Here is a 15,490-nt window from a genome sequence, read left to right as displayed (position 1 = left end):
TATGGATGTGAAAGTTGGACATTGAATAAGGAAGACCAAAGAAGAATGGATAAATTTGAATTACGGTGCTGGTGAAGAATAAGGAAAACATCATGGGCTGGGAAAAGAACCAACAAACCTGTCTTTGAAGAAGTACAGCCAGAATGCTCCTCAGAGGCAAGTGAGACTTTTGTTTTAAAGTAACCAAAAAAGGTTGGATAACTACTGAAAAGCGGATTAAGCAGGCCCTGACCATTTATGTTTAAGAAACTGAATGTGGAGACCCCCACCATTCTTGACAAGATTTCCCCTTCACTGACTTGGCTTTTGCCCAAAAAGAAAAAAAAAAAGAAACTGCATTAAAGAAAGATTTGAAAAAAATATAACACAAAAATCAGATTTAGTACCCAAAAGTTGTAAAGCTGATTTTACATATCAGTGTTAGTAATAGTATTTTCAAAATTAATTTACCTTTAAGAGTATGTTAGACATGGAAGGACCTGGGAACCATGAAGCTGAGTGAAGTCAACCACAAAAGGGCAAATATTGTATGAATTTACTATAAGGATAAACACCAATTAAACAAATCTTAGGGATTAAATCCTGAACAAAAGTGGAGAAGGTTACCTACTGGCACTTAAAAGAGCCATCGTGAAGGAGACTCCCCCACATTGTCTGGGGTCACTCCTCAAAGAGGAGGGGATATGGGAAAAGACCATCCACTTGAGGCTATATAACATTGACACAAGGCCGGGGCAAATCAGTGGGCCTCCCACAGGAATGGAAGGATAACCTTGCGGGGAAATCAAGCCAAGACCGAGGGACAGGAACATCTACATTTCGGAGACCCTGATAGTTCTGTTGGTGAGTATGGTGAGTTTTGGGGGATGAAGTAACCTCACATCGGGAAAGGGTGCTAAACATTGACTACAGGGAACCTAAGGGGACAATGGTCTAGATTTTATGATCCTGGGTAGACACTACAAATGTTTCTACCCAACCCTCAATGAAGCATGACATAGATTAAACACTGAGATGACCTTGGACATTAACCTTGCAGCCAGGATGGCAATAAGCCAGGAACTACACCAGAGGGACTTAACATAAAGGCCCAGTAGAATGAACTGAGCCCTGCCCTCAAAGGTGCCTGAACCCTTGGACTAAGGACAGGGGTACTCAGATGTGAGGAGAAGCACACAGTGGCCACCCCAGACCTGTGGAAGTGGTGATTATTGGACCTTGGGGGGTGGGGGGATACCTGGTTTGGTGGGAGTCCAATAGAAAGGGTCCAATAATCACCATATATTCAGTACCTTGATGCCTCCCTTGCAGCAACATAACAGATTTTGATCTGTTGAGCAGGGATTTGAACTTGGAAGAATTGATACAGGAAGATTCCCGCGTGCCCCCCCCCCCCCCCGGCATTAATCCACATTCTTAGGGTGAACAGAACTCAATCAAATGGGAGACTGAAGTGTGTGGAGCAAGAAATCATGGGTTAGGGGAATCAGGTATGAGGCATTGAAGAACAAAAAAATCAAATCATTGTGAATGAGGGGGAGTGCAGATTGGGGACCCAAGACCCATCTGTAGGCAACTGGACATCCCCTTACAGAAGGGTCACAGAGAGGTGACGAGCCAGTCAGGGTGCAGTGTAGCAACGATGAAATATACAACTTTCCTCAAGTTCCTAAATACTTCCTCCCCCCAACTGTCACGATCCCAATTCAACCTTATAAATCTGGCTAGACCAGAGGGTGTACACTGGTACAGATAGAAACAGGAAACACAGGGAATCCAGGAAACACAGGAAAGATGGTCCCTTCAAGACCAGTGCTGAGAGTGGTGATACCGGGGGAACCGATTACAAGAATCTACATATAACCTCCTCCTCCTCCCTGGGGGATGGACAACAGAATAGTGGATGAAGAGAGATGTCGGACAGTGTTAAGATATGCTAAAATAATAACTTATAAATTATTAAGAGTCATGAGGGAAGGGGGAACATTGAGGGAGGGGAAAATGTGGACCTGATAACAAGGACTCAAGTAGAAAGCAAATGTTTTGAGAATAATGATGGCAACAGATGTACAAATGTGCTTGACACAATGGATGGATGTATGGATTGTGATAAGAGTTGTACGAGTCCCCAATAAAATGATTAAAAATAAAGAACTCATGGGTTATGGCCCACAGTGAAACTGTACTGGCATAGACTCCTCATAACTAGTGTCTAGAATGATGTATTATTGGAAAAATTGATGAGGTTACAAGTGCAACCACCTTATACCCCAGGGGGATGATTGACAATGCTATACTTTCCTGTTTATATGGGTTCTTGTTTTCTTGCCTTTAGGCTGGTTGTATTGTTTGTGTGTTTTGTCTTTTGTTGTCTGCTAGTTGGTTTGTTGCTGCTGGTGGGGTAGCTGGCCTTATGGGATTTTGAATTTGCCATATTACCACCAAAGTAAACCTGAGTCATGCATATCCCAGGGACAAGCAGATGGATTCTGGGCTGCCACTTAACTCTAACCCCATGGCCCCACTTGATACTCACCCTCATGTAATGATCACTGAAGATAAATAAGGGTGCTACAGCAAAGTGTGGTGAAGAAAGCAGATGGCACCAATCTTTCAATTGGAATAGAGTCTGGGGTCTTAAGGGCTTGTATTCAAACAAGCAGCCATCTAAGCGAGGAGTCAACTAAGTCCACATGGAAGAAGCACAACAGCTTGTGTGATCCAAAGACGGCAATAACGAAATTCAAATATGACAAAGGGAAAAGTATCAGAGTCCAAATTATGAATACCCAATTTTTAGAATGCTATAGAGGACAAAGGGAGCCCAAAACCCATCTGCAGAGTATTTAGTCAGATTAAGCCTCTGGCAGATCCCCTCTAGCTACAGCCAAGGGTATGAACAGCTTTACCATCAGATAAGAGATCACTGTAATTATGATTATACTGGATTGAACTGGATAGTTGGTCAGTTCACCTCCCTCTGGATCCAACCTGAAATTATTCTAGGTGCAAGTATTTCTTGCTTGCTCAATAACAAAAATTTCCTCCCCGGCCTTTTAGCTCAAGGGTAGTAGGTGGGTAAAAAATAAGGTTATTAAAAGAACTAAATGATTAAACCTTACCTGTTTATTAGCAGGGAGCCTGGCAAAGAGTAAAGGATCACTAAATGTCAGCTTTAGTATTTCAATGATTTTAAGATAATGGGACATTTCCTCACATTTTAACAACTCTAAAATAAAAATGTGTTTCTCAGTGACCTGGTACACCTCAGTTTTAATGGTACTTAAGATAGAATGCATATTAATAAAAAAAGAGTATGCTAGATTAGATTATCTGCTCATGATTATTTAAATAAAAATGGCTGCTATAATAATAATGGAGATCACTTTACACAGGATATGTCAGACTTAAAGGCTGCTGGAATGATTTGTCAGATAATCAAGTCACTAACTATGGAAGATAAGAAATATCTGAAATGCTTTCTCACAAAAAATAATCATCCATGGAAACTATTAAAAAAAGGAACATTCTCAAAAACCTTATTATGGAATTGAATCATATCAGTAGTTTTTAAATAGGAACAAATTCCAGATGTTGCTGAAATTGAAAGAGTACTACTAAAATGAAATTATTTTTTTGTTTTAAAAATCTTGTATATAAAATAGCAATAATGATACTGCATTTCATCTCACTTGTCACAAAATACTATTTTATAAACCATAAAAGTAAAATTCTAAGTTTTGTTCAAGTAACATAATCTATCTTTTGTATAATTCATATTTGAGACAGCTTTCAATGTTCTTCCCAGAAATAATTATGCTTATCCCCTTGTGATTATAGTACTAAGATCAATTATTTTAAGTTGTATTTTTAAAAAATGTAAAGAACTGATAACATGTCACAACATAAATGACATACCAAAAGCAAGTCAGTCAATCTTAAATTTGTGAGTAGTTTCTGCCATCTGAGATACAACAACTGGTCTCTACTTATCCAGAGCAAACTAAAAAGGAAACCAAAGCCACAAAGAAGAAACTAGTCTATACACAAATAGTCTTCAAATTTGGCATACTGCCCCCATTAGAAAAAAAATTACTCAGTGCCCCCCCACAATTAAAAACTTTTGTGCGATAACCCTTTAATCCAGGATAAAGTGTAGGCATCTGATTTTGCAACTCCCCTACATTGTTCCAGTGCCCAGTAGTCTACATGAACCATATCCTCATCTACCCAGAGACCAGAACTAGATGGTGCCTAGTTATCACTATCAGCTGATCTACTCAGGGCCACAATAGATGGACCTTGCTAGAATAGGAAGAAAATGTGGAGCAGACTCTCAAATTCCTAAGAACACAAACAAACAAACCCATAAAAACACTGTTCCCAGTATAGCACTGACAAAACATACAACATTCCTCTAGTGCTTTTTTATTTCCTTTGCCACCACTATCCCACAGTTCTACCTTACAAACCTGGCTAGACCAGAGTCTATACACTGGTACAGATAAGAGCTCTCAACATATGAAATCCAGGAGAGATAAATACTCCAGGAACAGCAATGGGAGTAGCCATACCACGAGGGTAGGGGGAAAAGGGGGAGAAAGGGGAACCAATTGCAAGGATGGACCATGTAACGCCACCCCACAGAGGGATGAACAACAAAAATGTAGGTGAAGGGAGAGAGCAGATGGTGTAAGATATGAAAACAGTAATAATTTATAATTTATCAAGGGTTCATAAGGGTAGGAGGGAGAGAAAACTGAAGAGCTGAGAGCAAGGGCTCAAAATAGAAAATGCTTGAAAAATTATGATGGCAACATATGTACAAATGTACATGATACAATTGATGTATGGATTGTTAAGAGCTGTAGGAGCCCCCAATAAAAATGATTTATTAACAAAAAAGAGCTGTAAGAACCTTCAATAAAATAATTTTAAGAGACATGTCTAAAAATAAAAATTTTTTAAAAGACATGCCTCAAAAACAAACAAAAAACTCCTCTGTTCCTTTAAAATTCCCTACATAAGATTAAATGGACAATTACTTTAAAACAAAGATGAGCATACCAGGAATTGAGAAAATTAGATGAATGGAAATGGAATAATCAGAACGGAAATATTGAAAACGTTAATATAGCCAATATCACAAAACAATTTGGAAAGAAACTGTTGAATGGGACCTAAAACTGTTGTATAAACCACAAAAAAACACACAACAAAACATTATTTTAAAATAAGGTATTATGGAAATTGAATTTTCACACATACCAAATGAATCAGGAGCTAAACCTCGTATCATACACAAAAAACAATTCAAAATGTTATCAAGGAACTAAATGGAAAAGCCATAACATTTTTATAAGAAAATGTAGAGTGGGCAAAGCTATGGGACCCAGTGTTTAGCATTTTTAACACCAGTCCAAAGGTGGAAGCAATAGAAATGTCCAGCAACAGATAAACAAAACATGGTATACACAAAATGCAATGTTATGTAGCCTTAACAAGAAAAGATCTGATACACATCACAGTATGGATACATCTAATAATGCAAACATTATGCCGAGTGAAATTTCAGTGACAAAAGAATAAATACTATATAGGTTTACTTACATGAAATAAGCAAATATATAGAAACCAAAGATTAGTATGTCTACTAAGTGTAGGGTGGGAAAAGTTTTTGCTTAGAGTGAATTGAGTTTGTTAATGCTGATAGAATAATTTGGAAAAGGATAATAACGGTTGTACAACTTGAAGAATGTTAATTTCCCTGAATTGTACATATAGCTATTGCAGAATTACTGTTTTTTACCTCACACACACAAAAGACTAATAATTACCACTGTCCCATTTTTACAAATGAGAAAAATGAAGAGGCTAAATAACTTGTCCAAGGTAACTCAGCTCATTAAGTAGCAGACATGATTAATGGTCTACTATTAATGGTCTTAATCTTTACACCCTGAATCTGACTCAAGGATACAACTGGAAACACAATTTTTTCCTTTTGTAGATACAAGTTTTATTATTTACCCACAATCAAGCATCGGCAGTTAATTTCTTCCTCCCTGCCTTTTTAGCTTTTGAATAACACAAACATATAATAATCTCTAATACACATTATACACTCAAATCTGATTCACACAAAGCAAATATAATCATAGGCATAATTCTACCATGACAGCTTGTTTCTCCATCTACTTGCTACTCAACTGTTCTTGTTCAACAGATCAAATCCAAATTCTCCAGTGGATACATTAATAGGGATAATAAAAAAAGACAGGCCTGGCAGTCTGCTTTTGAAAGGTCAAAATCTTGAAAACCCTCTGGCGCAGTTCTATTATGAACATATGGATTGCCTTGAGTCAGAATCAACTCCACATCTAACAACAACAAAGAGGTAAATTAGGGCCAGAAAGATGACTTTTGCAGCCAAGGAATACATGACTCTTACCATTATAAGTTGCACTATTTTTCACAATTAACTCCAAATGCTCTCTGAACTCTTCTCGAGATGGGTAGAGTCGTTTACGCACATTTTCACGGAGTGTTTGCAGGTCCATTGGTCGAGTGATAATTTTATAATAATCTTTTACAACTTTTGCATTGACTGGTGTGTGGAAAGGGTATGTCTGTGCAAACAAGAACCAACCCCATCCATAAGCATCCATAACACTTGCCAGAGTCAATTCCTAGAGACTCTCAAATCTTATCTCTCTACCTGGCCATCAACTTAATGAATCTTTAGATGGAGCACAGCAGGTCTGTGCCTTCTACTAAACTATCTTAAAAAAACAAACAAACCTTATATCCCAGATCTATAAGTCCACCCTCCTCCATCTGACGTCAAACTAAACAAAAGGCCTTGCCAATCCTAGTACAGATAACTGATGCAATGAACTCACATTTGGTAGATCTCTCATATCATTGATGATAGACTCCAAGATAGATGAAAGGGTCACCATGGGGTCTGTCCGGCGCCGGTGGATAGACTTATGAGGTCTCTAAGGAGTCAAAGAAATAAAAATACTCTTTTAGGCAAATGGCCAACATTTTCTAGCTACACAAACATATACATTTATACATATATATATGACAAATATATTTTGGTATCTTGTAATGAACACATGATTCTCAAGGCAAGGCCAAAGGGAAATTTGAGGCTATGTCAGACTCATGGCTTAGAAGACTGGAAAAAATCAATGAGAATCACCACGTGGTCAGGAAGAAGCAATACAGATACTCACATTTAAATAGTCACAGTGAACAGTGGTTCCAACACGCCGTTTCTTCTTTGGAGGAAGTTGCTGTTTAGGGAATTTGAGAACCAGAGATTTTCTGCGAACCTCATCTGCACTGTAATTAATAAAAATTTCACAGTATGAAGCCTATTTCTACTTCCCAGAAAAAAAAATGCATCTCCAATGCTAAAGTTCAAAGTATTTGACTCTAGGAATGAGTAAGTCAAACCAAGGGCCAGGCCTTTTAAGACTCAGAGAAAGTATTATGCCAGAGGTAGGGAACATCTGGTTCAGCGAGCCCCATATAAGGCCCAAAAAATCAATGTCAGCTAACATTATAAACTTCACCTGAGAAAATCAGTTCTAGCCATCATATTAGGTGTGAGTTAAGTAAACATTTGACCAGTATGGTCCTCATATGATGCTTGGCAGAAAAAAAGTTCCCTGGCTCCTGTATTATAGGATCTCCAAATTAATATAGAACTACACAAGTTGACAACTTCATCTATCTTAGGGTTAAGGATCTAGGAATTTTACTCATTCAAGAACGGAAAACAGAAAGGAATTACAAACTGGTATGAAAAATACAAACTAGTTTGGTTTTCCCTTAATCAGCAACCTTCTTCCCTTCCATTGTAAGGGATCAAAATGATCGCATTTCTCTTTTCTAATTTGTTTCAAAACATAACTATTATTGCTGTAAAGGTATTGAGTTTCCATTAAGGATGATGAAAAGATCTGGAAACCCATAGTGGTGATGGCTGCACAAGATGCAATTCATGTCACTAAACAGTACATGTAATAACTGTTGAAATGGTAAATATTTTGTTAAAATTTTTACATTGGGGGGAAATATGGATATCGATATATTAAATCAATAATGATAAAGAATCCCCAAATGAGTACAAACAGCAACAAAGTAATTAAACACAAAAATAATAGATCCATATAGTTGGACAACAAAACCACAAAGAATACCTGAAACTTTATGTGATTTCGTTGGCAGTGTTATTTATATAGTCATTCTGAAACAATTTTGTGTACATCATAGAAAAAATGAATGAAATCAGTTAGGGATAAAAATAGGGGAAGGTGAGGGGAAATGTGTAAGTACAATGTGAATTGGAGGTATTGCTAACACACTAATGTCTGAAAACATAATTTCCATTTCTGTCCACTAGAAATAATGATATCTAGAAATAATGATATCTTAGTAACAATTAGCATACCTGTCACCCAAATCTTGGTTTCTAAATAATCTTTCCCAAGATAAAAGGAATGTGGGCTCCTTGGAGAAATGATTGATTCTATCTAGGCTTGGGGCAGGAAAAGTTCAAGCAGAATCTCAAACATATCATATCAGAATGCAAAAAAACAAACAAACAAAAAGCCCAAACCAAATGGCCTCTGTGCGTTATAAGACTATAACTGTTAAGGGGAGTATAAAAAGCCCCTTCTACTCAGGAGAAAGTCCTTCTCCCAAGGGTTGGTTTCAAACTGTGGACCTTGCAGATCACAGCCCAACGCATAACCTATATGCCACCAGGGCTCCTTTCAGAATGCAAAGACATACTTTAAAAATTACAATAATTTCAAACGGTCACAGGATCTGGCTTGAAGGGGTTAAATCTCAAACAACATGACCACCAAAAAGAATTAAATCCATACTATTGAAATAAAAAGGGGATTCCTTGAGACTATGGCCCTTGGACTCTGAATAGCCTGAAACTGACCTCACCCCCGAGGCTCAAATTTCAGATAAAGAACAGGTTTATAAGGGAGCTGCCCACTCTTTAGAACAATCAATCATATGAGACCAAAAGGACAGCATTTGTCCAGGGATAAAGTTATGAAGGCAGGATGAATGGACAGAATTCAAATGGTAAACGAAAAGGAAAATGGAAGTGTCATTCTATTGAGGGAATTGCAATCAATGTAAAACAAAACATGTAGAAATTGAATGGAAAACTAATTTGCTCTAAACTTCCACCCAAAGCACAATAAAAAGTTAAAAAAAATTAAGGGAAAACTTCTTCATGGAAGAATGGTTAGAAATGTAGAAGGAATGCTAGAATTTAAGAAATGACTATTTTGCCATCCTCATGGTAATAACTGAGTCAAGCAATGATTGCCAATGAATGCTAAAACCACTAAAAGATAATTTTAGGGAGCAAGATATTCATAATTATCACCCCAAATAATTGCAAAGAAGAATCTGAGGGTCACCTCTTTTAAGGAGCTGATCAAAGTAATGGGACAACCTGACATTCTATGCTTCTTGTTGTGGTACAGTAAGTACATAAAATCACCTATGTGGTAATCTTGGCAAAAACATTTAATCTGAATCTAATTGACAAAGAAACATTCAGACAAATTCAGACTCTGGGAAATTTTTAAACAACTGGCCTGGACTTAAAAAAAAAATTTTTTAGTGTCTTTCATGAAAATGCAAAGGGTGAAAGGACAGTTCTAGATCAAAAGACACTAAAAACAATAAATTAACAACCAAATCTAATATTTGGATTGGATGGAATCATAAATAGGAAGGAGATAGTACAGACATTATTAAAATTAACTGGAGATCCTTGAATAAGGGCTAAATATTAAGTATTATTGAATTAATGTTAATTTTCATAGATGTGCTAATCGTATGCTAAAAGATTCTCAAACTTAGGAGTTAGGTCCTAAAGCATTTAGGAGTAAAATGTCATGATGCCTTCACCTTATTTTTAAATGGTTTATGGGGAAGAAGTTTTACTTATATAAAACAAGTATGGCAAAATGTTTAACACTTGTTGAATTTAAGAACCCTGCATTGTATTTTTTCCACTTCTGTTGCCTTACAATTTTCAAGTCAAAGTTAGCAATTTTTTTAAATGCAAAAACTTAGCTTGACTATTAAGTCTCTGAAGATTAAGAGAGATGTATAATCAGAGTCTGTATGTCTCCATAATCTTTTTAAATGGTCCACTGTCAGAACATTTTGAAGTTAAATGTCTTACAAAAAACAAGTAAATGTAGAACAGGAAGAGAAAATTAACACTTATTGAACCTATAATATGCCATATACTATATTATATGCTTCATGTAATTGCTCTCATTTTAGCATTTAAAAATTTAATTTTTTTTCATTTTAGCATTTTAATTATTCTAAGGGTATTTTTAATAAATCATTTTACTGGGGCTCATACAACTCTTATCACAATGCATACATACATCAATTGAGTAAAGCACCCTAATACATTCGTTGCCCTCATCATTCCCAAAATTTGCCTTCCACTTGGGTTCCTGGAATCAGCCCATTTTCCTTTTTCCCCTCCCCTTCCACCCCCGCTCCCCTCTCCCTCATGAACCCTTAATAATTTATAAATTATTATTTTATCTTATCTTACACTGCCCAGTGTCTCCCCTCACCCACCTTCCTGTTGCCCATCCCCCAGAGAGGAAGTTACGTGTAGAACCCCAGAGATCGGTTCTCCCTTTCTACATCCCCTTCCTTCCCGATGTTGCCACTCTGACCGCTGGTCCTGAGGAGTTCATCTGTCCTAGATTCCCTGTTTCCAGATCCCTACTGCACCGCTGTGCATCCTCTGGTCTAACCAGGTCCGCAAGGTAGAACTGGGATCATGATAATTGGGTGGGAGGAAGCGTTCAAGAACTAGAGGAAGGTTTTGAGTTTCATTGTTGCTACACTGAACCCTGAGTGACTCATCTCCCCACTACCCCTCCGCAAGTGATGTCCAGCTGTCTACAGATGGGCATTGGTTCCCCATCACGCACTGCCCTCATTCATGGTGATGATTCCCCACCCCCCCTTTGTTGTTTGAAACCTGGTCCCCTCGGCCTTTCATGATCACACATGTTGGTGTGCTGCTTCCATGTGCACTTTGTTGCTTCTGGGCTAGATGGCCGCTTGTTTACTTTCAAGCCTTTAAGTCCCCAGACACTATATCTCTCAATAGCCGGGCACCATCAGCCTTCTTCACCACTTACTGATGCACACACTCGTCTTCTGCATTTATGTGATGAAGGTGATCACACAATGATGGTTTTTGTTCTTTGGTGTCTGCTACCTGGTCCGTTCAACACCTTGTATTTACTTAGGCTGTGTGCTTCTTCTATGTGGGCTTTGTTGCTTCCGAGCTAGATGGCTGCTTGTTTGCCTTCAAGCCTTTAAGACCCCAGATGCTATATCTTTTTGATAGCCGGGCACCATCAGTGTTCTTCACCATGTTTGCTTATACACACGTCTGTCTTCAGTGATCATATCGGGAAGGTGGGTATCAGGGAATGACCGTGCAGCTGAGCAAGGTGCTATTGTATTGAGGGAGTGTGCGCGAGGAGGCCCAATGTCCACCTGCTAGGGTATTTTTTTAAATCATCATGTAAACAAGGAAAGACAGAAAAGTTAGGTAGTATGACCAAGGACAAGCAGTGAGCCTAATAAGTGCTTTAGGTCAAGAGACTGATTTTCATTATTGGCAAGGATTACTGAGAAAACTCATCCAAGTTCTGATACTCTTTAAGAGAAAACAAGTACCCTTATTATCCACTGTCTCCACTCTACCTGAGGCCACCCATCAATATTATCAACCTCTAATAGATCTCTCCAGTAGTATTTCCTATCTCTTACCTTTCAATTAGCTGTTTCCCCAAGACAATCTTGGTTCCTTCTACCTTGATAAGTTCTTCATTATCATTATGAATGACTGTCTTTTCCAACTCCTCTTCCTGCTCCTCTGTCATAGCAACAGGGTTGGAGGGTGGTGCATTTGTTTGATAATAAAGGGGACAGAATTTGTTTGTTCTCATGTGTCCAATGGCACCACATGCCCCACATTTCAGCTGCAAAAAGAAGTGCCAATATGTCAGAATTAAGTAGGCTGCCCCCTCATACATACAAGCAGGAGATACAAGGATGGTCTCAGAACTTTTGCTCTACTAAAACTGTTAGGCACCTAATACTCAGAAGCCACATTATAGAAAACATTAAAATTAAACAAAATCCAGAGATTTAACACTTCTTTACAAACTATAAAAGAGACGATGAATTCCACTCCAGTTTAACTTTTGAGCTATGAAAACATTCTATAGACAGGGGAAAGGATATTGAAGCCCAAGTTTGCATTCACTTGCACACTCAAGCAGCATGGGTTGTATCCCAAACCCAAGTCAGAAGCAGGGAAAAGATCAATGACACTAAGTCTCCATCTCAGACATTAGTTTAAACTACAAAATGAGGTCAATACTGTATTTTACTTATCTAACGCATGTAAGAAAGCAATACCACAATAGTTAAAGTTATCTATTAACTTTGAATAATTTATTATTTATAAAGTACTTTCCCATGCAGTGTATTGTCTCCAAGTCCAAAGCTCTTTCCACTCTTAACACAATTGCTTCATGTTATAATGTACATTACAGTCACATCACAGTGTACAGTAACATGTGGGATGTCTAAGTTATACAAAGTAATTTGTATTTTATTTTTGTCTTTTGGAGATATGTATAATTTCAAAACCAGATGCATTCATTCATAAAAGTACATGATGATGTGTGCATGTGTATAAAGACCTAATTCAATTCTTAGAAAATATCTCAAATATGTAAGGGTACATCCAATGAGAATAGTTGAAGTTTTGGTACATTTTACACTAGTACTGTTAATAGCAAAGTAGCCATATAGTTGAAAATCAGCTTTCCACATACTGCCTTCATACTCAGTAAAGAAGCCAAAAGATCAGGGAGAAGTTGTATAAGTAGCCTTAGTGGTACTGTGGGTTAAGTGTTAGGTCAGCATTTCAAACCTACTAGAAGATCCACATGAGAAAGATGAAATTCACAGTTTCAGAAACTCTTTAGCAGGTTATGAGTCAGAAGCAACTTGATAGTAGTGGATTTTTCTTCCTTTCTTTTCTTAGCTATAGTTATATCACATTATACTTACTTTTAGGTCAGGGCGTTCCTTCATTTTTTTGGGCTTCTTTTCAGGAGGACCTTTAAGTTTCTCCTTTTCCTGATTTCGCTTAAGCCGCCTCAGTTGCTCTTGAATCCTTCGTCGCTCTTTTCGCATCTCTTCACGATGCTGCTCATCAAAAAGGGCAAACTTTCGACTGAATAAGGAGGGGAGAGATCAAAGGATCATAAGTAAACTTAAAGATTTTCCTGACACCAAACAAGTCAGACCTAAGATCCATGCAGACTGAAATGAAAGCACGTCTGTATCCCACTATGCAAAGGACCTATGCAATTAAATTCACACTGGGTGTGTGTGTGTGTGTGTTGAATTAGGTGGGGGTTTACACATCAGATCATGGTTTTAATTGCAACTTTATTTTGTAGTGAATTGAAAATTCTTTTAATTTGGTACTATTCAAATCAAGAGCTCATCCCCATGAACATTCCCCATCATCATTATTCTCCTTATCACACTAGAAAGGGGAAAACAGCACACTCACATGAATTCTTCGTCTTTTGTGGTCCGTATGCGTACATAGGCATCAATGACAGCTGGTTTTCGGACAGTCTCACAGCGAACATATTCTTTTCCTTCCTCATCTCGAAATGTGCGGTAAATCTTGAGACAGCGTCCAGTGGCAGAAGAGTTAAGGCTAGTCACAGAAGCTGTGTCATCATCTCTATGATTGTTTCCTGATGCTGCTGAGCCTGCTGCTGCATAGCAGGAAAAAAAAACAACACAAAAAAATGCACTCTTTTCCCCAAATGACCATTTTCTTGGAGTTCAGTGGAGACCTCTAAGTTCACTATGCCACAAGACAATGGGTCTATAGAAAACATGAGTTTCAATAGTACATTGAGTTGTCCTTTCAAAACTTAAGTTTCAATGCTCATTTTCCTGCTTTTATAAGTAGTGGTTGAGTGAAATTTCCTTTCCTTTCTTTTTTTTTTGGAGATGAATTGTTTTATTATTAGAGTTATTCAGTATTTCTTCTCTTTCCAAAATTGTATCAATAGTTTGTGTCATAATATTTGCTACATCATTCACTTGACTTCTCAGTGTAGAAATACTGTTTTCTCCTTGACTTTTATTGAACTTCATCCACTATCCACTAATGGTAGTGATGAAGACATTGAAGAATTCTACCAAGTTCGTCAGTCTGAAATGGATCAAACATACAATCAAGGTGCGCTGGTCATTACTGGTGGTTGGCATGGGAAAGCTGGAAGCAACAGTGACTTGAAGTACTTGCTGATGAAGAAGATCAAACCCTGCAGCCTTCATGGATTGTGATTCAGTGTAAAGAAAACCAGAACACTGACAACTGAACCACCAAACAATGTCATCCATATATTTTCCTAATACTTGCTGAAAATCTGCAGCAACTGCATTTGAAGGAGAAAAATGTTCTTGTGACATCAAAGGATCTTGCAAAAAAGTATCACTAACCTTCCAATTTTAGTTATGATCCTTGGTTCAGCACTAAGAAGAACTAGTCTGAGCACTGTTGCCACTGCCTCCTGATAGGAGCCGCCTGTCAGGGCCAGCTCTGTTAGGATGGTTCAGCCATTAGCAATGCAGCTGTAGGTAACCGTCATAGTGGGCGGGCTGGGGAAGGCCTTTCCTTTCTTTTTATTATTATCAATAAATCACTTATTAGGGGCTCCTAACAGCTCTTATAACAATCCACACATCCACTGTATTAAACACATTTGTATATATGTTGCCATCATCATTTTCAAAACATTTTCTTTCTGCTTGAGCCTTTGGTATCAGTTCCTCTTTTTCCCTCCTTTCCTTACTCTCCCACCCTTGTGGACCCCTGATAAATTATAAATATTATTTTCATGTTACACCTTCAAATTGTCTCCCTTCGACCACGTTTCTGTTGTTTGTCCCCTGGGGAGAGGGAGGTGGTTATATGTCAATTATAATCGGTTCCCCATTTCTCCCCTCTCTCCCAATGAAATTTCTTAATATGACTCTTCTAGTCTGTAACTCCCACCAAATGCTTGGGTGAGCCTATGCAAATAGGTTATGCATATGACTAGTAGAGGGGATTCGTCAGATTTTGCTGCCACTTCCCAGGCTTTAAAGGACAAGCGGCATTAGCAGGAACAGAAAGAAAACCCAGGACCACCAGAAAGGGGGTCCATCAGCGAAGCACATTAGAAATCTGTCGGAAGCAGCAGAGGCCAAGACCAGATGGACCAGGGACTGCAGTGAAGGAGCTAGGCTGACAACCAAGGCCAAAGCAAGAGGACCACGAGCAGTGCCAAGACTATAAAACCGT

At 38.1% G+C, this 15,490-nt stretch overlaps 1 protein-coding gene across 11 annotated transcripts in view; it reads right to left on the bottom strand.

Annotated features, from left to right (window-relative positions):
- Positions 1 to 15,490, bottom strand: part of TAF1 (TATA-box binding protein associated factor 1) — a 124,418-nt gene that overhangs the window by 48,769 nt on the left and 60,159 nt on the right. For 10 of the 11 annotated variants that reach the window (XM_075539439.1, XM_075539430.1, XM_075539433.1 and 7 more), the window contains exons 23-28: positions 13,697 to 13,910; positions 13,186 to 13,351; positions 11,872 to 12,083; positions 7,245 to 7,353; positions 6,903 to 7,001; positions 6,452 to 6,629 (exon numbers count right to left, since the gene is read on the bottom strand). In XM_075539439.1, coding sequence (XP_075395554.1) covers positions 6,452 to 6,629; positions 6,903 to 7,001; positions 7,245 to 7,353; positions 11,872 to 12,083; positions 13,186 to 13,351; positions 13,697 to 13,910 — 978 coding nt within the window. The remainder of the gene's footprint in view (positions 1 to 6,451; positions 6,630 to 6,902; positions 7,002 to 7,244; positions 7,354 to 11,871; positions 12,084 to 13,185; positions 13,352 to 13,696; positions 13,911 to 15,490) is intronic. The other variant, XM_075539431.1, reaches the window with a different exon arrangement.

The sequence above is a fragment of the Tenrec ecaudatus genome, chromosome X (genome assembly GCF_050624435.1).
Source record: "Tenrec ecaudatus isolate mTenEca1 chromosome X, mTenEca1.hap1, whole genome shotgun sequence".
Classification (NCBI taxonomy): domain Eukaryota; kingdom Metazoa; phylum Chordata; class Mammalia; order Afrosoricida; family Tenrecidae; genus Tenrec; species Tenrec ecaudatus.
Note: the sequence above shows the minus strand (reverse complement) of the source record. Positions and strands in the feature narration are given on the sequence as shown.